At 55.3% G+C, this 27598-nt stretch overlaps 1 protein-coding gene across 1 annotated transcript; it reads right to left on the bottom strand.

Annotated features, from left to right (window-relative positions):
* Positions 1 to 453: 453 nt before the first annotated feature.
* AKT2 (AKT serine/threonine kinase 2) lies at positions 454 to 26538 on the bottom strand. Its single transcript, XM_082231211.1, has 14 exons — positions 26404 to 26538; positions 16793 to 16906; positions 13234 to 13362; positions 12874 to 12985; positions 12467 to 12620; positions 11519 to 11650; positions 10615 to 10680; positions 9691 to 9759; positions 9199 to 9321; positions 7899 to 8027; positions 6381 to 6595; positions 5167 to 5254; positions 4875 to 4977; positions 454 to 4692 (listed from the first exon to the last, which is right to left on the bottom strand). Exons 2-14 carry the CDS (start codon positions 16836 to 16838, stop codon positions 4613 to 4615), a joined length of 1446 nt encoding a protein of 481 aa, XP_082087337.1. The 5' UTR covers positions 16839 to 16906; positions 26404 to 26538; the 3' UTR covers positions 454 to 4612.
* Between the last annotated feature and the right edge of the window lie 1060 nt (positions 26539 to 27598).

Here is a 27598-nt window from a genome sequence, read left to right on the forward strand (position 1 = left end):
CACATTCCACTCATGTAAATACACCAGGCAGGCCCCACAAATAACCCAGAGATGCATTTTAAATAAAAGGACACATTCTACTCATGTAAAAACACGCTGATTCCCAGACTGTCCGCGGGCCAGATTGAGGTGATTGGGTCGGATCCGGCCCCTGGGCCTTAGTTTGCCTACCCATGATCTGGCACCTGGAGAACCAAGCAATGGGGAAAGTGAGGGCTGGGTGTATAAGCAGAGCAGAAATACCCTTTTGGTTAGGCATCATTTGGCAAGATGCTGAATCCTGTCTTCTCCTGTGGGAACAGTTGTTGTTGTGGGGTGCAACTCATTCTATATATGCAAAAATTAATAAGGGTTTTTAATGGGGGTGGGTTTTTTGGAAAGTGTGGCTTGGCACTTGCATTTCTAAGGAAAAGAAGCGTGGGTGACACAAAACGAAGAGCAGGACACACCCTAGAAAGAAAAACAAAACCTTTTATTGCTCGTACCGTACAAATCCAAGGGCAGCAGAGGGAAGGAGAAGAGGGAGGCACCGCGGAGACGCCCAAGGAAGGCCCCTCTCGCCTGGCGCGCCTCCCCACAAAAGACGCTCCGGAGGACTTGCCTCTCATGCGGAACTTATTTTACAAACTGAGTGGGTGAGCTCGGGGTGGGAGGGGAGCCAGAGCCTGCCCCCCCCGTCCCCTCCGGGCGAAGAGAAGTGCCATCGCAGTCGCCGTCCAGCGCTGGAGAGAGATATCGCAGATAAAAACACAGCACAGCAGCAGAAGGCAGGCAGTCCCAACTAAAGCTGCTGAAGAGGGTCAGTATTAAGTTAATAAACCTCAACTATCACAACTACGGAAACTAAGTGGAAAAAACCCCCTTTATTAACCCCCCTTGTGTGTGTGTGTAACACCCCTCCCTCTATATCCAGGACAACCCCCCCCTGAATTCTGTAGAACATACATCGCACGGGATCGGAAAAGTCCTGTAAGGTTATAGTCGCGATCCAAATATGGTTTCCTCGAGGGGGAAAAAAAGCTTCTGAAGTCATATAAAACCTTTAAGCACCTAAATGGAGGTTTCTAAGGCTGCCGGCGCTTTGGAGTCAGACGAGTGTCAAAGGCCTGCATTGAAATGAAAGGCCGAGTGGAGGTGGGGGGGTCAGAGGAGGCCAAAGGGGGCAGAAGGGCTCAGCAGCCCCCCACCAAACCCCCCTCCATGCTTGTGGGGAGGCATCACCATTGCCATTCCCCCCTCCGCCGCCCAACGATTCAGAGCGGCCAAGCCTCTTCCAGCTTGTGTCCACGTGGCGCCAGCAAGCTGGGCTTGCCAAGGCAGGGATGGCACAACAGCGAGTCAGGGGCACCCTGGAGACTCACTGCGGGGGCCCACAGCCGTCCTACCCCCACCCCCAGTTGTGAGCTCAGGCAGCCTGCTGCCTGTCAACCCAGCAGGGGGACCCAGTTCCCTTCCCAGTGCCGGGTGGTGAAGATTCGCACCCGCTGCAGGTGAGGAATGGAAAGGGGGGGGCCACGGTGGGAAGGGGCTAGGCCCCCAAGGCTCTTCAGAGAGGCTGGTGGCTGCTGAGCCCATTGTGGGCTGAGGTCCTGCCTTCCCCTCTGCTCCAGGCCCACAGAAACTAAAGGCAGCAAAAGTCATTTTGGGGGAGGGCGTGGCTGGCCTGAGCCCAGGGAGAAAGGATGAGAAGTGTCGTGGGGGGGGTGTCCCTCCCCCAGAGCCACCCACCTTTTGCACCAGGCGAGTTTACATTCAACCGTATGCAAGAGGAGGGGGCGAGCAGGCTGGGACCCCCCCCCCCCACCGATGGAAATGCAGCCCTCTCCCCTCTGCGCATTGCCCCCACGGCAGGCATGAGGTAATGATGGGAGTCCTGGCCAAGATCGCCAGGACCTTGGGCCAAAAGCCCCCCCAGGAATGTTTCCCGTTGAAGCAGGGGGCAGGAGGGGAGAGGAGGTTAAGGCTTGGAGAACTGGGGCTTGACCCCAGGAAGGCACCTCTGCTGTGGTGGAGGAAGGCGGAGGGCCGGCCCCACACCCCACCACCGTGGGCAATGGACGGGCAGGCCGCACGCTCCTGGCGGACCCCCGTCCTGGCACAGCAAAAGCAGCTCAGCCCAGCTGGGTCGGGAGACCTCCCCTCCCCGGGCTGGGACTCCGCAGCTGCCCACCTGGGTAGGAGGACGCTGAGCTGGCGTGGGGCAGCCGGGGGGAGCCTAAGTGCGGCCACCGGAGAGCTTGACCTGCATGGAGCCTAGGTCGCTGCAAGGTCACAAGGGGGCTTTGCAATGGCGGTCTGGGCGGGCTCCCTCAGCCAAGCCCCCCCAAGTCCTGCTCTACTGGCCTTGGTCTACAGTGGCCCCCAAAGCACAATGGGAGCAGTCTCATTCTCCCCAAAAACCCAGCCCTTTTGAGAGAGAGATGCTGTGCCAAAGGAGGTCAAGTCAGGCCATGGGGGGGGCGGCAAGGGACCATTCTGGAGGGAGGTCTCAGCTCCCGCCCCCGAATGCCACCCCCCTCACAAGCCGCCCCTGCCCCAGCCCGGCTCCTGGAAACACTGCCCTCTTTTTGAGCCCCTTTCTCTGCAGGTTCTCCCCCCACAATGCCCTTTGGTTCAAAGGAGCTGGTGGAGAACGAGGGCTGCTCTCTCGACCCCCCTGGGCACTGCGATGCCCCCGCTCTGTTCCTTGCATTTCCAGGAAGGGGTAAGCAAAGGGTTCCCAACATTCCCACCTTATGGTAGCCAAGCGAACCAAAAGCACCTAAGGGGCAACTGCCTCACCCGTCTCCTGCACAAACGAAAACACATTTGGTGGTGGTGGGGTTTGAATCCCGCTAAAAAGCTCATTATAGAAAGGGGTGCAGTGGGCTTAGCATCAGTAAGGGAGGTGGGGACACCCAGTCTTTCACCCTGACCCACCTTCCCCTCCCTGGATATTCTGCGCTACTTTGGGGGGGGTGCACACGGGTAAGTCTTGCCCCAGCCGAGGGAGAAGCCGACTTGAAGAAGCAGAACCAGATGAAGACAGACTCAGGCGCCGGCCAGTCCAGAGGCCCTTTGCCCAGGAGCCACCCTCGCCCGGAAGAAAAAGGAGTTCTTCCTCCAACACCCCCGTCACTCCATGCAGCCCCACATTGGCCAAGGCGGAGGTGGTCTTGGCAAAGGAGCCTGGGCCTTGCTTCTGCTCTCCAGGCGGGCGCTGCCGCCGCAGCAGGCAAATGTCTCTGCCACCGGACCTCTGCCCCACCAAGAACAAGGCAGCAGACTTAAGAGAGGGAGATGGAGAGCTCTTGCCCAGGTAACCCCAAACGAAGCCTCTTGGGGAGGGGGGTGAGAGATCCGTCTGCACAAGCAGACACCCAGGGGCACAGGCTCTCGTGCCCAAACGGCAGTGCCACCCCTGGGCTGCTGTAGCCCACAAGCCTGTTGGGAGGGAAGGAGGGCACTAACAGTTGTGCCAGGACAAGCGCAGAAGGCCAAGCTGCCCCTGGACCAGCCATGAGAAAGACGGGGGGAGAGGCTTGCTGGAGGCTGGAGGAGCTAGCGATCGCCCAGGGCCCGATCCCTCTTTCACTCTCCAGGGCTCCAGGCAGGCCAACGCTTTGCCCGCAGTCAAAGAGGTAGCAGCAACTGCCCAAGCCGCACCGCCAGCGTTTAGGTACAGCAAGGGAGGCTCCCCCAACCAGGGAGGGAAACCCCAGGAGACTCCATGACCCTCCGAGGAGCCTGGGCTTCCTCTGGCCGCCCCCCACCCAGCCACGTTCCAGTGAAGGGGGGCACCATGCAAAGGCTGGGGTGGAAGGGGAGGGTGGTGGCACCAGGGGGGTGAGCCCACCTTGCCCTCCTCTAAAGGCCGCCCAAGCAGCAGTGGCGCCCCCTGCACACATCCCGAGAAGAGCTCCCAGGAACTCTGCGCAGCTGCTTTCCAACGCCCAGAAAGATGTGCCCCCCATCTCCCCCCCCAACCCCACTACTAGTCGGAACCGTTGGTGAGCCAGTCTGTCTCTGCTGCGCAAAGCCTTGCGGGCCCAGTATTCACACCTCCCCCCGCAGCGTCCCTGGCCATCCGGCAAAGGGGGGGTCCAGCTCCCCCCCCCCAAGAAAACGTGTCTCTGCAGCACACGCTCCGTGTCAGTTTGCCCTCTGGGAGTCCCCTAGGCTCTCCTGTCTCTCTTCCTCCAGTGACCCCCCCCCCCACCTGGCTTCACCAACGTCCTGGCAGGGTGGGGTGGGGGGAGACGCGCTTTCTCCTGCCCAGGGAGCTTTCCAAGCAAACATCCGAAAACAGCCCCCCCAGTCAGGGCAGGGTGCAGATCCTTGAAAGTCGAGGAAAGCCTCCCCCAAGTCCATCTGCGCTGAAAACTCGACAACAGGTGGGGGAGCGGCTGCGGTGGCTGCTGTGGTCCAAGCGGATTCCTGGTGGGGAAGCAGGGGCCCACCCTGTGCTGTTGCTGCTGCCTGGTGGGGGAGGCTGTTTGCCCAGCCCCCCGATTTGGGGCGCTGCAGGGCCAGTGAGATGGGGGGGCACCCTCCCCCTGCAGAGTGTCCTGGCGTCCTGCAAGCCCCGCCGCCGCTCTGGCGGGGGCACTGTAGGGGGAGTGCCGCTGCCCCCCTATTCCCGGATGCTGGCCGAGTAGGAGAACTGGGGGAAGTGGGTCCTCTGGTCGGCCTCTAGCGAGTCCAAGGTGTCGTCTGTGGGGGGAGAAGGAGGGGAGAGTCAGGTCAAAGGAGGCAGAAAGCTGCTCATCGCCTGGGGCGCAAGCGGATTCAAAGCAACAATTCCCCACCCCTGCAAAAGGGGGAATCGAACCCTCAGCCCATGGCTGCCGGTTGGACTAGATGAGCCCTGGGGTGCCCAGGATTCTGTCACTCACATCGGTCAGGAGGGGTGATGGTGATGGACTGTGCTGTGAACTCGTCGTCAAAGTACCGGGTGTCGATCTCAGATGTCACCTGCGGCTTGAAGGGCGGGATGAGCTGGGGAAAAAAAGGGGGCCAAGCTCACTTTGTGGTCCTGGCGCCACCCTGACCCCCCCCACTCCCCCAGGCAGCTTGAGGGGCAGCTGAGGAGGCTCCCCTCCCCACACAACCTGAGTGGCTGGGGGTCAAAGGAATGAGTACTTTGTCTTCACATCAGAGGCCCCCTGTGCCGCCCTCTCTCCTTACCATTTTCTGAACCACGTCCTGCCAGTTGATGGCGGCAAAGAAGCGGTGCTCCATCACCTCCCGGGCGTCATTGGGGCCGCCCCCCAACCTGTGGGCACAACAAAGGGGTCCTGTAACCACAGTAACTGGGGGGGGGAGCGTGAGATTTCCAGCGGGAGTCCCTGTACCTGGGTGGCAGCACAAGGGGCAGTGAGGAGACAATTTTCTCTCGCTGCCCAACAGCCTTGGCATTATTCTGCGCCAGCCAAGTGCCTACTGGATGTTTTGGATGGCAACTCCCATCAGCCCCCTGGGCTGACGGCCGGATACTGGTGGGCTTTGTCGTCCAAATCATAGAATCCTAGAGTTGGAAGAGACCACAAGGGCCATCGAGTCCAACCCCCTGCCAAGCAGGAAACACCATCAGAGCACTCCTGACATATGGTTGTCAAGCCTCTGCTTAAAGACCTCCAAAGGAGGAGACTCCACCACACTCCTTGGCAGCAAATTCCACTGTCGAACAGCTCTTACTGTCAGGAAGTTCTGCCCTCATTCCAAGCCTCCTTTCTCCCAGAGTATAGCGCCTCCCCCCCAAACACCACCCCAGTCAGACCCTCCTCGCTTGCCACAAAAGACCAATGCAGCCAAAACCGCAGTTTATTTCCCTTGATGCACACTGCCCCACAACCCTGGGAAGTGGAATTTGGGGTTCATTGCACTTCTCCGTATCCCTCCTGGGAGGAAGGCTTCCAGGGCAGCTTACGAAGAGGCCACAATAAAATTTCATGATGATAACAATAACAATATTTACACCCAAGCCACTTCCAAAATATTTATATAAAAACATAATAAACCATTAAACCTTAAAAAGTTTCCCTGTACAATGCTGCCTTCAGGTGTCTTCTAAAAGTCAAACAGTTGCTTATTTCCTTGACATGTGACAGGAGGGCGTTGCACAGGGCAGGTGCCACCACCGAACCAGGCCCCGTAACTTCGCTTCTCGCATTGAGGGAACTGCCAGAAGGCCCTCGGAGCTGGACCTCAGTGTCCAGGCTGAATGATGGGGGTGGAGGTGCTGAGGTCATTTTGGTAATCCCAACTACGAAGCTAACCAACTCTGCTTGAGTTAGCCCTGTGCTAAAATCTGCTCTGCTGCGTTGACTCCATGGCAGCATGGCAAGCTGCCCCACCCCCGCCAGGCAGCCTCTTCCACACACAGGCAACGGAAAGCCCACCTCTGCTTGGGGTCCTTCTTGAGCAGCCCGGCCAGCAGGGCCTTGGCCTCGGGGCTGAGCGTGCGAGGGAAGCGGATCTCCTCCATGAGGATGAGCTCAAAGAGGCGCTCGTGGTCTTGGTTGTAGAAGGGCAGGCGCCCGCACATCATCTCGTACATGACCACGCCCAGCCCCCACCAGTCCACGGCACGCCCGTAGTCATTGTCCTCCAGCACCTGGGGGGAGAAAAGCAGGGGCAGCTCAGCCAGGAGGTGGAGGGGAGCAGGCCGGGTCCATCTAGGTGGCCCTTCCTTCCGTCCCGCAGTGTAGAGCCAGTGTGGTGTAGTGGTTAAGAGCGGTAGATTCGTAATCTGGTGAACCGGGTTCGATTCCCTGCTCCTCCACCTGCAGCTGCTGGGTGACCTTGGGCCAGTCACACTTCTCTGAAGTCTCTCAGCCCCACTCACCTCACAGAGTGTTTGTTGTGGGGGAGGAAGGGAAAGGAGAATGTTAGCTGTTTTGAGACTCCTTAAAGGGAGTGAAAGGCGGGATATCAAATCCAAACTCTCTTCTAATTGGTTTTCACTTATTACATTACAATACAGATGTAGGAAAGCCAACACCATTTCTTCCCCATCCTCCCATACATTTATATTTCCTCAAACCATCATGTTATTCTTTTCTCCCTCCTCCCACTTCGCCCCCACTCGATTTCCTCCACATTTTACAATTTACACTAATCTTTACATTCTACAATCTTCTCAAATTACCTATATATTCTTATTATCTTTCCTTACTAATTTTTCTTCCATCCAGTGCGTCACATTTTAATCTAGGCATGTTACTGTATCTTTTTTTGAGCAATATTTTGCCATATATTCATCAAAACCATTTCCACTCCTTTTTAAAATTTTTGATTTGACTGATTTCTTATTATAGCAGTTAAAAAGTAAAGGGACCCCTGACCATTAGGTCCAGTCGTGGCCGACTCTGGGGTTGCGGTGCTCAACTCGCTTTACTGGCTGAGGGAGCCGGCGTACAGCTTCCGGGTCATGTGGCCAGAATGACTAAGCCGCTTCTGGTGAACCAGAGCAGCGCACGAAAACGCCGTTTACCTTCCCACCGGAGCGGTACCTATTTATCTACTTGCACTTTGACATGCTTTTGAACTGCTGTATTGGCAGGAGCAGGGACCAAGCAACGGGAGCTCACCCCGTCGCGGGGATTCGAACCGCCCACCTTCTGATCAGCATGCCCTAAGCTCTGTGGTTTAACCCACAGCGCCATCCGTGCCCCATTATAGCAGTTAATTTTGCCACAATTAAATATTCATTTAGTTTACAAATCCATTCCTCCTTTGTGGGTATAGTTTGTGACTTCCATCTAGGTGGCCCTTCCTTGGCAGCCACAAAGGGGGCAGAAACAGCTACCAAAATCAGGAGAGAGGCCAGCCAGCCACCCCCTTAATCATCTCAGCCTTCGGTTTCCCCGTCCATTTGGGCCGCTGGCCTTGCCCAGGCAGGACCCCCCCCCCGATACCTCAGGGGCCAAGTACTCCGGCGTCCCGCAGAAGGTCTTCATGGTGGCGCCGTCGCTGATGCCCTCCTTGCAGAGCCCGAAGTCTGTGATCTTTATGTGCCCGTCTTTGTCCAGCATGAGGTTCTCCAGCTGGAAGAGGCGCAAAGGCAAGTCAGGGGCGAGGCGGGGAGGGAAAGATTCTGCTCAGATGGGTCCCCAGGAGGTGGGTGGCAGGAATGACACGCTGGGACCAGCCAGAAGCAGCTGCAGCAGCAGACGTGCTGGACCCCGAGGGCAGCCAGCAGGAGAAATCATGCGTTTCATTCCTTACCCCTGTAGGCTGACCCAGAAACCGGGGAGCCAAGGTCCCCACCTAGGTCTGGAGCTGCTGCAATCGTATGCCAGAAGATTCCTGAACTGCACAGGGTTGGACTGGGTGGCCCCACTCTATGACTCTAAAGCAGATGTGGCCAAGCTCACAACTGGTCACATCCTATTTGGACTCCTGGCGCGACTCCAGGCTGTGTGGACAGAGTCTTTGTGCTGCCCTGGCTCCCAGTGTGACTCCAGGCCTTCAAAGGGCTGCTCCATCACTGCACACCACTTGAAGGGCCCAGGATGTCTGCAAGGAGGGCATGATTCCGCTTGCCCATTGGCGGAGGCCAGCGGCTACAGTGGCCTTGAGTCTGGGATTGCCTTGCTCAGAAAGCCCACCTGCTGGCTCCTTCCCCGTGGAAAGGTGGAAAGCCCTCAGTCCTTCCCTGGAGTTTTCTAAGCAGAGCTTGGGTGGCCATCTGCCATGGATGCTTTTAGTTGAGATTCCTGCACTGAAGCGGGTTGGACTAGAGGACCTTTGGGGTCCCTTCCAACTCTACAGTTCTACAATCCCCACACCAGGGGAAGGGTTTTGCTTTCAGGCCTGCTGGTGCTCTTTCCCAAATTCATTCTTCTGGTATTCTCACTATTTCATTGCATTCTGCTTCAAGGGCATTTGAGACTCCATTCTGGACTCGGATTGGGGAGAGCAGGGTTCAAATTCCTGCCTGGCCATGAAGCTCACTGCGCGTCCCTTGGGTGGGACAAAAAAGGAGAAACTCGTAATTTTGCAAGGCGAATTTTAGTTTTAAAAGTACCATGTGCCTCCTCCTCCTCCTACAGAACCTTCCCTCCCTACCCAGCTCAATGCTGCGGGCAAAGGCAAAACCTCTTATGGAAAAGGGAGCCCTCTACAGCTCCCACTTCTCCCCATAAGAAGGCAAGATCCGCTTCCCACCTGAGCGCCTTCTGCTGAGGCCAGACCAGGTGATCTGCGCAGGGTTACCTTGATGTCACGATAGACGACGTCCCGTGAGTGCAGGTACTCCAAGGCGGAAACAATTTCAGCCCCGTAGAAACGGGCACGGTCCTCGGTGAAGACTCGCTCCCTCGAAAGGTGGAAAAACAGCTGGACGGGGAGGGAACTGAATTTTATTATTTCGGCCACAGACCAGTTCCAGCTCACATACAATATCAAGGAAGTCATAAAACACGATAGGAATACATTTGAATTTGCAATTAGGTATAACAGGGACAAGACAGATAAAGCAACAGTTAAAAAATATAACCTAAAATGATAGCACAGCTTGTTGACGGGGAGGGAAGAGGGACATCTGGAAGGTGAGCAGCATGAAGAATGAAGGATGGCAGCCGACAACGGCGATTCTCTGGGGACCCCAGGGCCACGGGTGCAACTGTGCCCAGCCACGTGGCTCCTGTCAGAGCGGGACTGTGTCCCTCTCCCCGCCCCCCCCCCGCACCCAAAGCAGTCACTGACCTCCCCTCCGTTGGCATACTCCATGACGAAGCAGAGGCGGTCGTTGGTCTGGAAGGCGTACTTCAGCGCCTGGAAAAGGGAGTTCACAGAGTCAGCAGCCTCCTATTATTATTATTATTATTAAACTTTAGGCGCAGGAGAAGCAGCAGCAAGCGCCCAGCCCCTCTCACTGAGCCTTCCCAGGTCTTGCTTGTGTGCCTCCCAAGACAAAGGAAGGGAATATGGGACCATCACAGCCTATGTTGTGCAGTTTTAACTGTACGCAGGTGACAACCACTTTGTTGAAATCCTGCAAGATAAATGCATGCAAGGCAGAGAGCTTTTAAACTCACTGCCAATGCAGCGGCGAGGCTCCGTGATTGCAGCAAGCCTCTTCCAGCCCAGCTGGTCCCCTCGACACCTCACTATCCGTAAGGGTTTTTTTGGGGGGGTGTCTAACCCTGGCACTCACCCCCAATCGCACAGAAAGCCCGGTAACGGTCGTCTCTTAAGCGGACGGCACACACCACATCGCCATTTTCCCTTTGCAAGCAAACTGGAAGCCCGTCTCCTACTCTTTTCAAGCAGTCTCGGTTGGTGCCCTCACTGCTTCCATAGATCTGTATAGCAATGTCATTGTGACACTGGCACTATTATTTTCAATCCCTTTCCTAAAGATCCCTAGCATGGAATTTGTCATTTTCACAGCCACCACACACTGGGTCGACATCTTGAGCTCTCGGGTACAACCCCAAAGTCTGGCTTCTGGCCTGATATTTCCAGTTCACAGCCCCTTTGCTGGTCTATCATACAAGGAACCAAGTCTCCGTTCTTTCTCCCCTCTGGCCCCACAAGCAGCCACTCACAGAGACAGAGAATCTCGCAGGGCGTCGGAGGATGCCCTGGCGCCCATTCCGTCCTGCAAGTTCCCGAATGCGTACGTACCGTGAGGAACGGATGCCTCGTGTTCTGCAGGACTCTGCTCTCTGTGACGGTGTGGGCCACCTCGTCCTTCAAAAGACAGGGAAGAAAGCATCGTCACCCGAAACGGCCCCATTATGACATGAGCAAGTGACAGCCCTAAACGGCCTTGTCCCAGTATACCTGAAGGAGCGTCTCCACCCCCATTGTCCAGCCCAGACACTGAGGTCTAGCTCCGAGGGCCTTCTGGCGGTTCCCTCCCTGCGAGAAGTGAGGTTACAGGGAACCAGGCAGAGGGCCTTCTCGGTGGTGGCACCCTCCCATCAGATGTCAAGGAAATAAACAACTATCTGACTTTTAGAAGACATCTTTGAAGGCAGCCCTGTTTAGGGAAGTTTTTAGTGTTTGAAGTTTTATTCTGTTAGTGTTCTGTTGGGAGCCTCCCAGAGTGGCTGGGGAAACTCAGTCAAATGGGTGGGGCATAAATAAATGAAATTATTATTATTATTATTATTATTATTATTATTATTATTATTATTATTATTCCCAGGGGGAACGAAAGCAACACCCCCACCCAGCACTGCTCCTCTTTGTGGGGCTGCACAGAGACCCCCCCTCTTTGGAAGTGTGTTGGGGGGATTGGTATATCTCTAATGATTCCCAGCATGACCATTTATTCATTTCTGCCTGCCTCTCTCGCTGTCTCTCTCATTTCTTCTGCCCCTTCCTCACTCACCCACAGGCTAATGGGACTCTGCACAGCCCCAGGGGGAATCCGACTGGCATTTCATGCCATGTGGACCTCTGATGATGGACGCGTGGCCTGCTATCTGCCCGGATGCAAATCCCGCCTCCCCGCAACTGGGACGTGTCTCCGCCCCCCACGTCAAAGTCACTCCCCCCCTGCCTCCCCCGCTTGGCCCCATACCTTGGCAATGATAACTTCCTTGCGCAGGATCTTCATGGCGTAGTAGCGCCCCGTGGCCTTTTCCCGCACGAGGATGACCTTCCCAAAAGTGCCCTTCCCAAGGAGCTTCAGGTAGTCAAAGTCATTCATGGTCTTTTAACAAGGAAAAACACAACGCTGGGTTGAAAACAGGACCTTCACAGTTTAGAAGGTCTGAACATTTTGAGACTTGCACGAGGACAAATCAAGAGAGAGAGTTTCATTACCACTTGGGTTGACTTCATAGATTTCATGAATACAGAATTCTTATTGCATGGCTGACATAACTTTCCTAATCACACCCACCTCTTTGGTGAACTAGGCTCACCTGCGGAAAAACAACAGCATCTCTTCTAACAATAGGTAGTGCCATCGTTATAGGAATATTCAGAATTAAAGCTTAATTCCTTTTATTACTTTAGTCCATCTCAAAGCATCCTCTAGTTTAAAACAGCGCACTGTATTTCCGTTTTGTTTCATTTTTTTTTACATGTATCATGATTTGGTATACTGTATATTATACGTAGTTTGATTATTTTGTCCCATTCTTTCATAGTTCCACATGTTATATTGGCTTTGCACCAAATCAGTTATTGCGTGTGCTGCTCCTACGTGAATTCCAGTTTTTGTGTTTTACAGCTCCTGTTTTGGAACGAGGATGCTTCTTGTTCTTTATTGTTTAGAATTTATTTATTTTTTAATATTATTTATTTTTAAAGGAAAAAAACACAGGGCTGCCGTTGGCCATTATCAGCCTCCTGGTGGGAACTTGGCACCTTCACCATTTGAAAAGCTTGAACATTGTGAGTCCATGTCCACAGTTAAACTCAGAGTGGCAAAGACTGGCGAAGCCGGGGGGAAACCGCCTCTTTGTCCTCCTGCTCCGCTGAGCCAGAGCGGAAGGTAGCCCCCTCCCTGCCCCCTCCTTACCGCCTTGGCCCGGGTCTTGGTCACAGCCACCTCCATCTCCTCGGCGCCTGTGCTGTCGCTGGGAGAGCCGCACTTGTAGTCCATCCTGTCCTCTTCCGGCTCCTGGTTCTTCAAGCTGTTGGCGACCATCTGTATGGCCCGGATCCACTCCTCCCTGCGGGCAGCACAGGGGACGTCAGGGCATTCCAGCCACCCAGGCACAAAGGCCGGCCAGCAGGCGCCAGTCCCTGGCTGGGAGAGTCCCAGTGCCTGGGGATCGGGAACGAAGGCCTTCCAGCAGCCAGAGGCTGGGTGCAAGCGAGGGCCCCCACCCCTGGTGGAACCGGGGTGGCCGAGTGGAGCTGCCCCAGGGGCCCAGAGAGCAGGGTGGGGTGGGATCAGGCACCCCGCTCCAAAGCCAGACGCACCGCTCGTCGGGGGAGTCGACGTGGAACGTCCTTTCGATGACGGTTGTCCACTGCAAGCAGCGGATGATGAAGGTGTTGGGACGGGGCCGCTCGACTTTCATCAGCTGGCATTCTGGAAGAGGAGGAAGAGGGGGCTGCTGGGGCTTCGACAAGGACAAGGAAGAGGAGCGGCAGGCTCACCTACTTGTCCCCCTCTCTCAAAAACACATGTACAGCCCCCAGCACAGCATCATGGGAGGAAAGGGGAAAGGGCTGGCGTTTTGCTGCGTTCTAACTGCAGTCCACTTGGAGCTCCAGGGGAGCCTCGCAGTCCCTGCCAATATGCAGGGCAGGGGTAGTAGGAGGGTGGGGTGGACGTACCTGCCACAGAGAAGTCATTCAAAGGGGGCAGGCTGTGGTCTGACGTCTCCGGCTTCTCCTTGTACCCAATGAAAGACCCATCGCTTTTCAGGAGAAAGTACCTGGGCCTCCACGTTTTGATGTATTCCCCTGGGAAGCAGAAGGGTGAGGCATGAGGGGCCTGAGGGGGCGAGAGGCACGTGCAGAGTGCCTGCCAGGAGGCTGCCTTTGAAAAGGCCCTGCAACCCAACAGCGTTGACGCCCCTGGCAGCAGATTACCCTCCAAAGCTGGCAAGGGATTCTTGCTCTGCCAAGGGAAGCTGAGCAGGCCAAGCCCAGCCCTCGCCCGCTTCCTCAGGGCACCTGGAGCCGGACTCTGCACCCCTGCCATAAGGACATGAGCAGCCTGCTGGATGAGGCCAAAGGAGCCCCATGAAGCCCAGTATCCTGTTCTCAAGCCTCCTCTTTCTCCATGAATCTTTCCAATGTAGGTTGGCAGCCATTACCAGCTCCTGCAGGAACGAGTTCCATAGATTACTTATTTTTCACACCTTTTCCCTCCTAAAAAGTAAGGGAAAACGTGTGTGCGTCTTATGGGGTGAATGCAGGCGGGAGGCTCTGCTCCGTGCTCCCTTTAAAGAGCCGTGCAGAGCGTGTGTGCGGCTCTTGGGGGCTTTTCCGCGAGGTGGGAGAAGGGACTGACAGGCTGCCCTCTGTCCCTTCCCCCACCTCCTGGAAAAGCCAGCAAGAGCCACTGCCAGGCTCTGCTCAGCGCCCCCTTGGAAGGACTCCCTTTCGTCTCAACCTGCTTTGCTGGGAAGCTAGCAGGAGAAGAGGCGCTGCGCAGCTATCACTCTTGCTCTGCTGGCTTCTCAGCGAAGCAGGAGGAGGGAGGGAAGGGTTTAAAGCAAGAAAAGCAAGAGCCGCTTACATGCTCTGCCCAGAATATTCTTTTCCTTGCTTTCCCCCTCTAAAAACTAGGTGCAACTTATGGTCAGGTGCATCTTATGGAGCGAAAAATACGGCAACTCTGTACTCCTTAAAGACACACCTGGTAAAACATCTGCAGGCCGCTTTGGAGGGTTCAGTGAGGATTTCCAGTGCTCAGGGGTGAGGTGGGCTGCCCCCCCCAGCACGTCTCCAGAGCCAGACCTCTTTTGGCTTCTGGCAAGAGCCATTCAGAGAGGTGGCTCAACCTGGCCCTCTCCCAGGGCCAGGCTCCCCCTTTGGCCTGCAGAAGCCAAGGCTGCGAGGGCACGGGGGGGGGGCTTCCCTCAACAGGGCCAGGCAGCCCCCTCCACCCGCTCCTCTGGCTCCAGGGACCAAAATAGCCTCTGGGCAGACCTGGCTGCTGCTGCCACCAGCTGCTATCTATATTTGTCTGCAAGAGCAGGAGGAGGAATTTGCTGGAGCCACAGCCCTACGGGGTGGGAAGCAGCTCAGGGGACAGCTGGGACTGCCATGGAGGGAGAAGGGAGAAGGAGGGGACTTGCAGTGGGGGGACAAAGAGGGATTTCAGGAGCAAGGGGCTTGTGCTGAAAGTCATGGCTCTGGCAATAAACATCCCCATTGCTCACCCCAGATTTCACAGTCTGTCCTCCACAAGTGTTGACTCGCAAAAGCTAAGGAGTCCAGGGCACCAAGCGTGGAGAGCAGAAGAAAACTGCACAGACCGGGATTCTGGTCAGTGACCAAAATAAATCAATTCATTCATTGGTGCACAGACTGCGGGGAGCGGGGCATCTAGGGACAAGGAGGGAGCTTCTGCTCTTGTGTGCCCCACGGATGCCTCCTTGCCAAGCCCATGCTGGCCACCTCCATGCTGCCCTCCAAACAGCAGAGAATTGCAGGCAGAAAGGGTCAGGCAGGCAATGTCTAACCGTGTGCAAAGGAGTTGGCACTCCTGCACCCCAAGAACGTAAGACAAGCGGGCTGGATGAGGCCAATGGCCCATCTAGTCCAGTGTTCTTTTCTTCCAGTGGCCAGCCAGCTGCCCCAATGGGGAGCCATGAGCAGGACTCTCCCCACTCTAGATTCCCATCCACTGGAGCAAGCGCCCTGCAATGCTGGAGGAGGCACTCAGCCCCCCTGGCAAGCAGATGCTGCAATAATAATAATAATAATAATAATAATAATAATAATAATAATAATAATTATAATTTATTATTTATACCCCACCCATCTGGCTGAGTTTCCCCGTCCACTCTGGGCGGCTTCTAATCAAGTGTTAAAAACAATACAGCCTTGTCCTCCTCCACAAATCCATCTCCTCCTCTTTTAAAGCCATTCGCACTGGTGGGCATCGCTGCCTCCTGTGGGAGGGAGTTCCAGAGTTTAACTATTTGCTGTATGGAAAATGGCTTCCTTTTGTCTGTCCCTAATCTGCCAAACATTCAGCTTTACTGGATGGGCCCAGAACTAGCAATTAATCCAGAATGCGACAGCTAGACTGGTGACTGGGAGTGGCCGCCGAGACCGTATAACACCGGTCCTGAAAGATCTTAATTGGCTCCCAGTACGTTTCCGAGCACAATTCAAAGTGTTGGTGCTGACCTTTAAAGCCCTAAATGGCCTCGGCCCAGTATACCTGAAGGAGCGTCTCTACCCCCATCGTTCTGCCCGGACACTGAGGTCCAGCTCCGAGGGCCTTCTGACCGTTCCCTCATTGCGAGAAGCCAAGTTACAGGGAACCAGGCAGAGGGCCTTCTCGGTAGTGGCGCCTGCCCTGTGGAGCGCCATACCAGCAGATGTCAAGGCAATAAACAACTATTTTACTTTTAAAAGACAACTGAAGGCAGCCCTGTTTAGGAAGTTTTAATGTCTGGTGCTGTATAGTTGTTTGTTTTTTTTTTGGTTGGAAGCCGCCCAGAGTGGCTGGGGAAACCTAACCAGATGGGCGGGGTATAAATAATATTATATTATATAGAGAAAAACTTCTCTGCCCACTTTCTCCACACACAATTCTGTGCACCTCTCTCACGTCCCCCAATACTTGCCCTTTCCCCTAAACTAAAAAGCTCCCAAAGCGAGCTGCTCCAGCCCCCGGACCATTCTGCTTCCCCTCTTTTGCACTACAACTGTACACAAGATACGAAGGGGGGGCCACACTTCTCAGCCTTGCACACTTCCCAGGAGCTTGGGCTCCAATGTTCCTCCAACCCAGAAGCTCAAGCCGCGAGGCAGCCATGGGGAGCGCTCTTCTCTCCATAAGCCGGCCCGGGGGACACCTGCACTTTGACCTAAGAATGCAGAGATAACATAGAGGAGGGGGCAGCAGCAGCAGCAGCAGCAACAGGCCCCTCAGGGACACAGAGGGAGGCTAAGCTCTGTCCAGAAGCCAACAGCAAAAGGAAGTCAACACAGGCTTCATTCAGAGGTGCAACAGACACCCAACAACTTAGGTGCCTTAAGAGACAGGCTCCCTACTGAAGGCTCCAGACATAACAGGGCTCTGTCCTACCCAGAGCCTGGTGCAGCAACCTCCAGGGCACAAGCCCCACTTCCAGGAAAGCAAGAACCTCTCAGCCCCCTCTTTCTGACAAATCTCAGGTGTGTGTGTGTGTGTGTGTACATTGCTCACCTCTCTTGTGCAACCAGCCCTCCTTGATGACCGACACCTCATTCATGTTGACGTGGCCGTGTTGAGCTCACAGGGACTAGATTCTGCCCACTGAGCCGCAGGTGGACTGGTGACCTGCAGAAGAGAAGAGAACAATGGCAGTATGGGTCCCAGGCTCATCAACCTCTAGGGATGGTGAAGAATCCCTCTTCCAAAGAGTTATAGGGCCTCCCTCCCACCCACTGCAAGTGTCCTCAGAACCACACTGAAAAACCTTCTTCCCCAAACAAGGTGGATCCCTCAAGAATCACAGCGGGTGCCAACCCTGCCTCCCTGTGGAAGCAGAGGGCCTCACCAGCCTTGGCAAGGCCCAGATCCCCAGGGATAGGCCACTGGCCCAGCCCAGGGCAAGGCGGGTCTCCCCGGAGGGGGGGTCTTGCACAGGGAACTGAGCTGCTCTGCAAAGCCAGATGCTGTCACCTCCAGGGCCCAGGAAAGCCTATGCAGCAGCTCTCAACATTGGACACAAAGGAAGGGGAAGACTGGGGTGACTGAGGGACCCCCACCCCTGTTAGGGAGGTATTCGAAGCCAAGGGCAATGGGGGTCTCCCTGTCCCTGCGATGATGCCTACACCTGCTGGCAACTTCCCCTTGGCCTTATCTGCCCCCCTGACAACAGGCACCGCCAGCAGCAGATAAGAGGCCCTTGGGAGCTGCCAATGCTCAGACCAGAGAGCAGCCCTGGCCAACCGCAAAAACAAACAGCTAGAGAAAGATTAATCCCAGGCACCTGATGGGATTAAAGAGGGAGAGGGGTTCAAAGACTAGCCCAAAGATGCCGCCAGAGAAGCAGGGAAAGGGCTGCCCCCCCATGCAATTTGGGAGCAGGGCACTGAACAAATGTGCAGGGGGTGATAGGACTGGGGGGGGGGGCTTTCATTACTCTCCTCTTTCCCAAGGGCCAGTTCATTGACGCTTGGGTGACATTCTGAAGGTGGGAGCCCAAGTGAGCAGAGTGGTTTGCTGTATAACAGCCCCCCCCCCAGGTCCACTGTCGACGCAGGAGGCAAGGAATCCCCTTCCCCCTTGGCGGGTCACAGATAACAGGTGAGGGCTGAACTGCCCCAGCCAGCGCAGTCCTCCTGGGCCTCTACAGTTTCAGAATCAGGGGGGCGGACAGGTGGAAACACCTGTTTAAAGGCTCACACTGAGAATCCTGGCACACCGGGAAGAAGGCCAGCTTGGTGCCTCCCCCTCGCCCCCAATTCACCAGCCAGCTCATTGCAGGAAGCAATCCAGCACCCCCAGAGTCCCGGTTCCAGGGTTGTGCAACAGGACGGACCCCCTTGGCCCCCACCAGACCCGCTGGGGATCACCCAAGGTCAGCTCCCTCTCCGTCCCGCCAAGGGCACTTGCCTCCCCACAGCCGTGCAAAGGACACAGCACTGGACTTTAGCCTGACCCAGCAGGGAGCTTCCTGCGTACCTGGCAAAGGAGTGAGCCACCTGGAACCGCCAGGGACCACCAGCGAGGAGGACCCTGTAGCTCTGGCCTTGCCGGACCTCCTGGAGGGGGGCCAGCCTCATTTCCAGGGTTGGGCTCATGAGGCTCAGAAGAAAGGCCCACTCTGAGCCCCACGGCCTAAACGCAGCTCAGCTGAGGCCAGGCGAGAGCATGGAGGTCGCCCACTGGGTGAAAGGATGCCAGGCTGGCTTTTGCGTGTTGACACCGAGTGAGAGGTCCCCCTGCCCAGCCAGGAAGGTGCTTGTGAAAAGCTCTGGCGGCCTTCTGTGTTGCTCCAGAGGCCGAGGCTGACAGCAATGGCGGTGGGGTTGCGACAGGCCTTGGGAGTCATTTACGTAAGAGTGAAAATGCCCCCCTCCCCGCAGGGAGCCAGATCCAGACACGGCGGCTCCACTCCCGGAGGCAGGCACAGAGATTTGGGCAAAAGGGCAGAGCCCTGCAGAGCTCAATGGGGAGAGCCAGACCTCTTGCCATCCCCCCCCTCCACCCAGCTGGCTTTGCTCCCCAAGCAGCTGGAGGAGACGGGTGGGGAACAAAGGTAACCTCCGAAGGGCGACAACAGGCGCCAGAAACCCACCTTTGCTGGTGCCCAGCGTGGAACCGTGGGGCAAAGGGATTGCCCAGGGAGGAGGAAAAGGGAGAGTAGGTGGAAAAGAGCCCAGAGGACTCTTGGAAATTGCAGAGGCCTGCAAATGAAATGGGGATGGGGGGGCTGGTCTAAGAGGCCGACATGCAGACCTCCTGTGTCTTTGACTGAGAAGCGCCACTCAAAAGCACCTGAATAAAAGCCCTTTCATTTTGCATGGCTACTCCCTGGCCCCACAAAACACCTTTTAACAGGAAAAAGGCAATGGCGTTTGTCACACTGGCTAGACACTTTTCTCGGAAACCGGCCCACAGCCCCTTGCAATCAAAGCAAGGTCAATTAAGCCAGAACACAGTTTGGCAGGGAAAAGGTGGGACTTACAGATCCCACGCCAGTAAATGAGGAAACTAAATGCCTCAGGTGATGATTGCAGGGTCTGGGTCGGTCCTTGGGGGACTTTATAGGTCACAACCACCACTTCAAATTGAGCCTGGAAACTAACTGGCAGGCGGTACAGTCAAGCCAGAGTTGGTGTCGTATGCGCAGACTGTCTGGCTGCCAAATTCTGCACCAGCTGCAGTTTCCTGAACCTTCTTCAAAGGCAGCCCCACATATAAAGCATTGCAGTAGTCCAGCCTGCAGGTTGCTACAGATTAGGCAACAAAGGTGAGACTGCACCTGTCACAGTCACAGCTGTCGGCGCCCAGTGGCCAGGACCTTTAGCTGAGAAGGGAGAAGGGCAGCAAGATACAGAGTCTGGTCTGTAAACCCAAACCCCACCTGGGCAATGGGTGGCAAAGAGACCCCTCTTCTGTGCAGAAAGGGCAGCTGGTGAAAGTAAGAAATGCAAGTTTTAAACAATGGAAAGAGTGGTCTGGGTTTGTTGCTGCTGCTTCTAAACACGATCCCCCCTCTGGGAATGGATGGAAGGGGTAAAAGCCAAGTGGGTGTTCTGAGCTGCACCTGCTTCCGCTTCTCTCTGAGTAAGAGAACTCGGGTCCAGCTCTCCAGGAACGAGTCCTTGCTGGCCTGGTTCACCCAGCTCCTCCAGCAGAAGGGACAAGGCAGAGAACTTGGGGTCCTGCAAGGCTCCAGCCTGGAGAACTGGAAGCAGGAGGGACTGTGCAGCCTGGAAGATCTCATGACAAAATGAGGCTCCTGATGTCAGCAGGCAGCCATGGGGGGCGGGGCAATGCGGTGGTCTAGGTCAGGGGCCCAAGGACTTCCAGGCCCCCCCCCTAGGATCCAGTGCTGCTTCTGGAGTCGCCCCACCCAGATGTGTTTTATAAAAAAGCAAAAACAACCTTGTAACTCCTCCTATTTGCCAGAGGGTTGTCTTCCCAAGCGAAGGTTGCAAGAAAATGATCAAGGAGTGTTAGCCGGGGGGGCGGGTGTTAAAAACCATCACCCCCTCACCTGTAATTTCAGAGCCTTTGTCTATTATCTTTGAGAATTCTTGGAGAACGGGTGAGGTCCCTACAGACTGGAGGTGGGCAAATGCTGTCCCCATCTTCAAAAAGTAGGGAAAGGAGAACCCAGGAAACGACCGACCGGTGAGCTTGACATCGATACCAGGGGAGGTCCTAGAACAGATAGTTCATCAGTTGGTCTGTGAGCATTTAGAAAAGGATGCTGTGATTACTAAGACCCAGCATGGGTTTCTCAAAAATAAGTCACATCAGAACAATCTGATTTCCTTTTTTGATGGAATTACAAACTTGGTGGATTAGGGAAACGCTGTGGACATAGTGTATCTTGATTTCAGTAAGGCTTTTGACAAAGTCCCCTATGATATTTTTGTGAGGAAGCTGGTAAAATGTGGGTTGAATGAGGTAAATGTTAAGTGGATTTGTAGCTAGTTGAATGATTGAACCCAAAGAGTTCTCATTAATGGTTTCTCGTCAACCTGGGGAAAAGTGACAAGTGGGGTGCCACAGGGTTCTGTCCTGGGCCCGTTGCTGTTTGACGTCTTTATAAATGACTTGAATGAAGGAATTGAGGGGATGCTCATCAAATTTGCAGATGACACCAAATTGGGAGGGGTAGATAATTCTGCAGAAGACATTAGAATTCAAAATGACCTTAACAAATTAGAGAACTGGACGCAAGCTAACAAAATGATTCTCAATAGGGACAAATGTCAGGATCTGCACTTAAGCAGGAAGAACCAGATGCCCAAATAAAGGATGGGGGGCATTTGGCTTACTAGCAGTACATGTGAAAAGGATCTAGGCGTCTTGGTGGACCACATGCTGAACATGAGTCAACATTGAGATGCAGCAGCAAAAAATGCTAATGCTATTCTAGGCTGCATCAACAGAAGTCTAGTGCCCAAATCAAGGGAAGTAATAGCCCCACTCTCTTCTGCCTTGGCTAGACCACACTTGTAATATTGTGTCCAATTAAGGGTAACTCAATTTAAGATGTTGACAAGCTGGAAGATGTGTAGAGGAGGGCAACCAAGATGATCAAGGGTCAGGAAGCCAAGCCTTATGAGGAACGGTTGAAGAAGCTGGGTATGTCTAGCCTGGAAAAGAGAGGAGATATGAGAGCCATCTTCAAATATCTTAAGGGCTGTCACATGGAAGATGGAGCAAGCTTGTTTTCTCCTGCTCTGGAGGGTAGGACTCGAACGAACGGCTTCCGGTTACAAGAAAGGAGATTCTGACTAAACATTCGGGGGAAAACTTTCTTACACTAAGGGCTGTTCAGCAGTGGAACAGACCCCCACGAGAGGTGGCGAACTCTCCTTCCTTGGAGGTTTTTAAACAGGTTGGATGGCCCTCTGTCAGGGATGCTTTAGCAGAGATTTCTGCATTGCAGGGGGTTGGACTAGATGACCCTGGGTGTCCCTTCCAACTCTAAGATTCTATGATTCCCTGGAGAGGCATATACACACAAGCACACCCTTCAGAGAGGGTGTCTGGTCTCTTTCCTCCCCCCCTCCATTTTGTACACCTGTTCCCTACCACATAGGCTGCTGGGCTGCTTCCCCATCCCAGGCCACCAAGCCACAGCTGCTGTTGCTGCTGCTGAGAGAGGAAGGCCACCTAATCCCAATTCCTCTCCCTGGTTGAACACACAAGAGCAGCAACGCTCACCCCACAGGGAGGGAGGCGGGAGGGCAGGCAGTGGGGGGGGGGAGAAGAGAGACTTGTTGACTTGCAGAGCATGTGTGACTCAGATATTGCGAGCACCAGAGTTGTTTACGCTCTCCAGGATGTGACCCTGTGGAACAGGAGGGGGGAGGAAGAGGGGGGGTGGTCCCCAGGAAGAGGAAAAACACGCTGAGTGCGATAGAGAGAGAAGGGAGAGGTATTGATTGGAGTTAAGGGAAGAGAGGACACAGCTGTCTGAGAGGGACACAGGTGTCGACTGACTACAAGTCCCATCATTCCTGACCATTGGCCATGGTGGCTCAAGCCAATGGGAGATGGAGTCCATATCTGGAAAGCCAACAGATGCCCCCCTCATCCCACTCCCCAGCCCTGTTGTAAAACCTTTGTAACAGCTAGGATTAAGGTTGTATAAGGGGTCTTGGCAATCTATAACAGGTACGTCCAACTCCCAAGAGACTGCAATCTATTCTCCCAGTACGTATAGAAAAATTGTCTGTGATCTACCTTTTTTTAAGGAGTTGATTGACCAAAGTTGTTGAGCTTTTGGGGGATGAATAAGGAACACCCAGGCAATCACTTTCACTTTACTTATTACAGCAATCGACACCAGGGACACACCCGCAATCGGCAGGTAAATCAATCGACCTGTTGGACATACCTGATCTATAACATGCAGGGTGGTAGCCAATGCTTGTCCTACTCTGAGTAGGCCCTTTGAAATTAATGAACCTCTATTAACCATGTTCATTAACCACAGTGGGTCTACTCCGAGGAGGAATAGCATTGCATGCAGTCCATTGTTATAATGGTCAATTCCTTGCTGTCGCCATCAAAAAAATAGGATTTGAAAGCACAAGAGATCCAGAGGGGAGGCTAAGAGCCAAGCTAGGGCAGCTTCTCTGGGCGCAAGCAGAGTGCCCAGCCTTCAGACAGACACCCCTCTATTCTTAGAAGTTAAACACTGCTTAACCTGCTGAGGGGACATGAAGATGTTTAGGAAAGGGAACTGCGCTTTTCACAGTCAACATGAACTTGTGAGCTGCTAAGATTAACAACAAAGGGGTGGGAAAAGCATTTGACAAACAGGCCCAGGGAACAGTTAGGAGAAGCCCCTAAACCTGTGAAGGCAACAGTTTGCATCTGAGCTTTTGCACTTGAATGCTTTTAATTCTTTCAAAGCTTTTGTAATTTTGGTGCACTGACCGGCTCAAGGCTTAAAGCAGAGCAGATTTACTACTTTCAGGCCACGAGAACTTTGCAGCTCCTTCTTACCCAAATTTACAAAATGGGTTCAAGTGCCTCCAAAGGAGGTCTGGGGGCAAGAGCTGGAGGAACAAGAGTGTCATGGCCTAATACCCCAAACCTCGACACCACCAAGGGGCAAAGCTCTCTCCTCAATCTACCAGGAGGGCTCTGGGGGGGAGACAGAAGCAGCTGACCCCTCCCTCTCCCCACACATGCTGTTTCTCTGCCTACACACCAATGACCCATCCAGATTGAAGCACTCTTGTGGAATCTTCCTCCTTTTCCTAAATCCTGTGGCTGTGTAATACACAATTTATTTACTCCCCCATCAAACTTATCCAGCGTCTTCGCAACATATATATTTTATTACAGAAAGGAAAGCCACTGCCCATTCCACCAGGACCCTCTCCTCGCACCGTTCGTTTTCCCAGGAAGGCCCAGGAAGGCATCTGAAGCGGATGCTCCTCTCTTCAAGATCTCTCTTCCTGAGAGTGGAATTTCAAGTCCGGCTATTGCTACATCCCAGCGCAGACATTCCAAGGGCAGGCCGTGCAGGAGGAAGTGAGCGCACCGTCCGGGAGCAACAAGCCTGCCCGCCAGCCGGCACATTTCCTAAATGTCGAGCAGCGACTCTTGAGTTATTTTTAGTGGCCTGCTGGGGCCTTCATAAGAACACCCTGCTCCTTCGTGCAATCCCCGCACAAGGGAGAGATCCAGGTGAAGGGATTGAAGCCCAAGGAGCAGAAAGCAGGGGGCTTCTATGCACAGGAGCCGGAACACACGAGTTATACACCCTGAAACGCCCAACACTCAGGTGTCACTGCAAGGTGGACTGAAACAGGTAGCAGAGGACGAGGGGGGCCTGGTAACCGTCCTGGAAGCCTGCTGCCTGCCCAAGTGCAGAAAATGTGGTCTGAAAGAGCCAAGGCCCCAGCAGTGATTCATCTGCTCCCGACCTCCACGAGGCAGGCAAACTCTCTCCCCTATGCTACAGGCAAAAGCCTAGCACCATGTGCTCTAGTCTGGAATGTGGTCTTCAGCTAAGGGGACAAAACCTCTCCGGGAAGGCTGGCAGGCACCCAAAGCCTGGAACTGGCAGGATTAGCATGCCTCGGTCCCCCCAAAACCACCCCCGAGGTCTGCTGCTCTAGTGCCAAAGAGTGCCGGTTTCTCAGGACTATCCTACAAACACACCGGTAAGGGCAGCTTAGTGTCCAGATGCTGGGGAAGGCAACTTTCCCTCTGCGTGTGCATTCAAATGCAACCAAAGAAACAGAAGGGAAGCAACATGAGTCATAACCGTGTGCACTGTGGCCCAAGATCAACAACATCCAAAGGCCAACAGACCAAAGAAGCCAGACGGAAAAGGGCAGCGAATGTGGGTGATGTGTCAAGAGAAGGCCCCAAAACAAGGCACAGAGCAGAGACCCAGCGGTTAGCACGTCAGCTGACATCCAGCCACAGCAGCCCCTGTGGATTCCCCCAAACACAGGGGGTGGTTTCCAAAGCAAGGCCCCTTCAAAACAAAACCCCAAGCTCCTCGCACCTTGGTACTAGATTGCAGCTCTGAGGTGCAGCCGTCCCACAAGGGCAACCCAAATGCAGCTTCTGGCAAGGAGGACCAGCTCTTGGCATCTCCTGGCATCATACAGGCGTGCTTAAGAGAGCGCCAGTACGTAAACACATGTACATACAGACCCACACTATTCCTCATCTCCTTTCTCCTCCACAAATTGCTTGGCGGGGCTGCATCTCCCAAACAGCTCAAGGTGCCCTGCAGGGCTCCCTCCCTCCCTGTTCTATCCCCACAACCACCCTGTGAGGTAGGTTAGGCTAAGAATTTGGCCCAGGGTCACGCCCAGTGAGTTTTATGGCCAAATGGGGACTTGAACCCTGGACACACAGTTCCTAGCCCAGCTCTAACCACTATGCAATGCTGACTGGAGCTGCTACCTTGCTGGGTGTGACCAGGAGCATCTGCCTAGCCTATGGCTCCCTTTTTATCATCAGCTGGCTTCCAAAGGAAGAAATGGGATACATTCTCCACATATGCATGAGCAACTTGGAAGAATAGTAGGAAGCCAGTAGCACTGCCCATAAGGAGCAAGCAAAGGTGTCAAGATAGCCTACCCAGAACTGCCCCCCCCCCAAAAAAAACAGTTTGGTGTGTGGAGTGAAGACCAAACAAGGCCCTAGGTTGCCATTCAGGTGGCAGCAGCTCCTGGCAGCACCCTTAGGAAGGCAATTCCACAGAGCCCTAGAGTTGAGGGGGCCTCCAAGGGTCATCCAGCCCAACCCCCTTGCAGTGCAGTTTGTGTCTTCAGTGGCTCACCTGAAGCAGGGCAGTGCCAGAACTGCTGCAATTCCATCCCATAAGTAGCTGTGTGAGCCGGGGGTGGTGGTGGGGGGTGGCAGCAAAGGGGCCTCCTCGGCTGGCATCTGGAGACCCAGCCCGGAGGCAGCGAGGCAGTGGAACAGACTCTCTCTGGAGGGGGCACCCAATTGAGCGTGGTGGGCGGAGGGGAAAAGGACGGGGGGGGGGGATTCTTCAGCTGTCACTCCTGCACTGCAGGGGGTTGGGCTAGAAGACCCCTGGGGACCCCTCCCAGCTCCACCCTTCCCGCAGGGGCCATCTGCATGGGATGCTTCGGTTGCGATGGCCGCCTTGCATAGGGTACGACTAGATGACCCCCGGGGATCCCCTCCCAGCTCTACTCTTCCGACCCTGCGATTCCGGGCGTAGCGGCCGCCTGGCGGGGATGCTTCGGTCGTGACGTAGGGCGGCACGGCTGCCGCGGAGCGGGGTTGGGCTAGATGACCCCTGGGGGTCCCGCCCCGCCCTGCGGTTCCGCGAGCGAGCCTGCCTCCCAAGGCCGGAGGGAGGGCGGGCAGCGCGGGCAGAGAGGCCGCGTGTTGGGGGAGGGGCGCCCTGCCTCCCCCTCAGGCAGCCCCCCCCCGCGACCGGCTCGGCCTTCCGCGCAGGCCCCGCCCGCGGCCGCCTCTGCTCCCCCCGCGCCCATGGTTCGCTCCCGCGTCCCCCCCCCCGCCCGATAGTTCTGCCCCGCGCTCCCCCCTCCCTCGCCTCCCACAGTGCCCCGCGCTCGCGCCTGCGTCTCTCCGGGCGATACCACTGAGGGCGGGGGGGGGGCGCGGCCTACCTGGCTCCTCCGCCGCCGCCGCTACCGGCGCCCCCTCAGGGCCGCCATCCTCATCCTCGCCGCCGCGTCAGGCCCGACGGCGCCCGCGCTCCCGGAAACCCCGCCCCCCGCCGGGCCCACGCATGCAGGAAGGAGGGGGAGGGGCGGAGGCGGCCGGGGCGGTGCGCGCAAGCGCGGAGCGAGGCGGAGCCCGGCGAGGCGAGGCTGCAGGGCCGCGAGACCGAGGACGAGCAGCAGCGCCGCCGTTGCCGCCTTCGGCCGTGTGCGCATGCGCGCCCCGGGCGGCTCCCGAGCCGCGGCGAAGCCGTCAAGGCGCCTGCGCGGCAGGAGGAGGCCCGGCTGGGCTCGGAGCGCATGCGCGGCTGCCCGGGCCGGGGCGAGAGGCGGCTTCTCCACGTCCGCAGCTGGCGCGGCCAATAGGAAGGCAGAGGGGGAGGAGCCACTGCCACCATCTCCCCGCGGGATCGAGCCGGAGCATGCGCAGAGTGCAGGATGGTAGCAGTGCAGGGGACAGCTTCCGAGCGCAGCAGGTCTCTTCGGCGAGAAGGTCGTTAAGCCGCCAGGAGGAATAAATGACCGGCTCTCGCAGTAGTGATGATGACCATGCCTTTCTCATTCCACTTGCTGTTAATGTATTTGCATGGGGTTTATTGTCTGTAAGTTACTTTAGGCCGCCCTGGATAATGTAAAGCAACTCGCAAATTTAATAAATAGCAAATGAAATGTAGCCTGTAGATGTAAATAAGGACGACAAAGGTCAAAAGCCACGTAGTGGAGGAATTACGATGGGGGGGGGGCGGGACACACAAAATATACATGTATTGGCTAGGTAATTTAGAGGGAGGGATGTGCACGTTTCCGTTGGAATCTATACTTACTTTTTTATTCTATTTATTACATTTATATACCACCTTTTCCTGCCAGGAGCTCCAGGTGACTCATGTTCAGTGGCCCCTTTTATCCTCACAACGTGCTGTGAGGTAGGTTAGGCTGAGAGAGACGGTGACTGGCCCCCAAGGCCACGCATGGAGCTTCATGGCCAATGAGTGGGGATTCGAACCCTGGTCTCACCCAACACTATTATGCCACGCAAGCTACAGACCTCTAGGAATTAGGGCTGATGGTTTGGGGGCCTGGAGTATACAGTAACTTCCTAACGGAATTTAGAACTCGGGGGGCCAAGCTGGTTTGGCAG

The sequence above is a fragment of the Podarcis vaucheri genome, assembly GCF_965113315.1.
Source record: "Podarcis vaucheri genome assembly, chromosome: 7".
Classification (NCBI taxonomy): Eukaryota; Metazoa; Chordata; class Lepidosauria; order Squamata; family Lacertidae; genus Podarcis; species Podarcis vaucheri.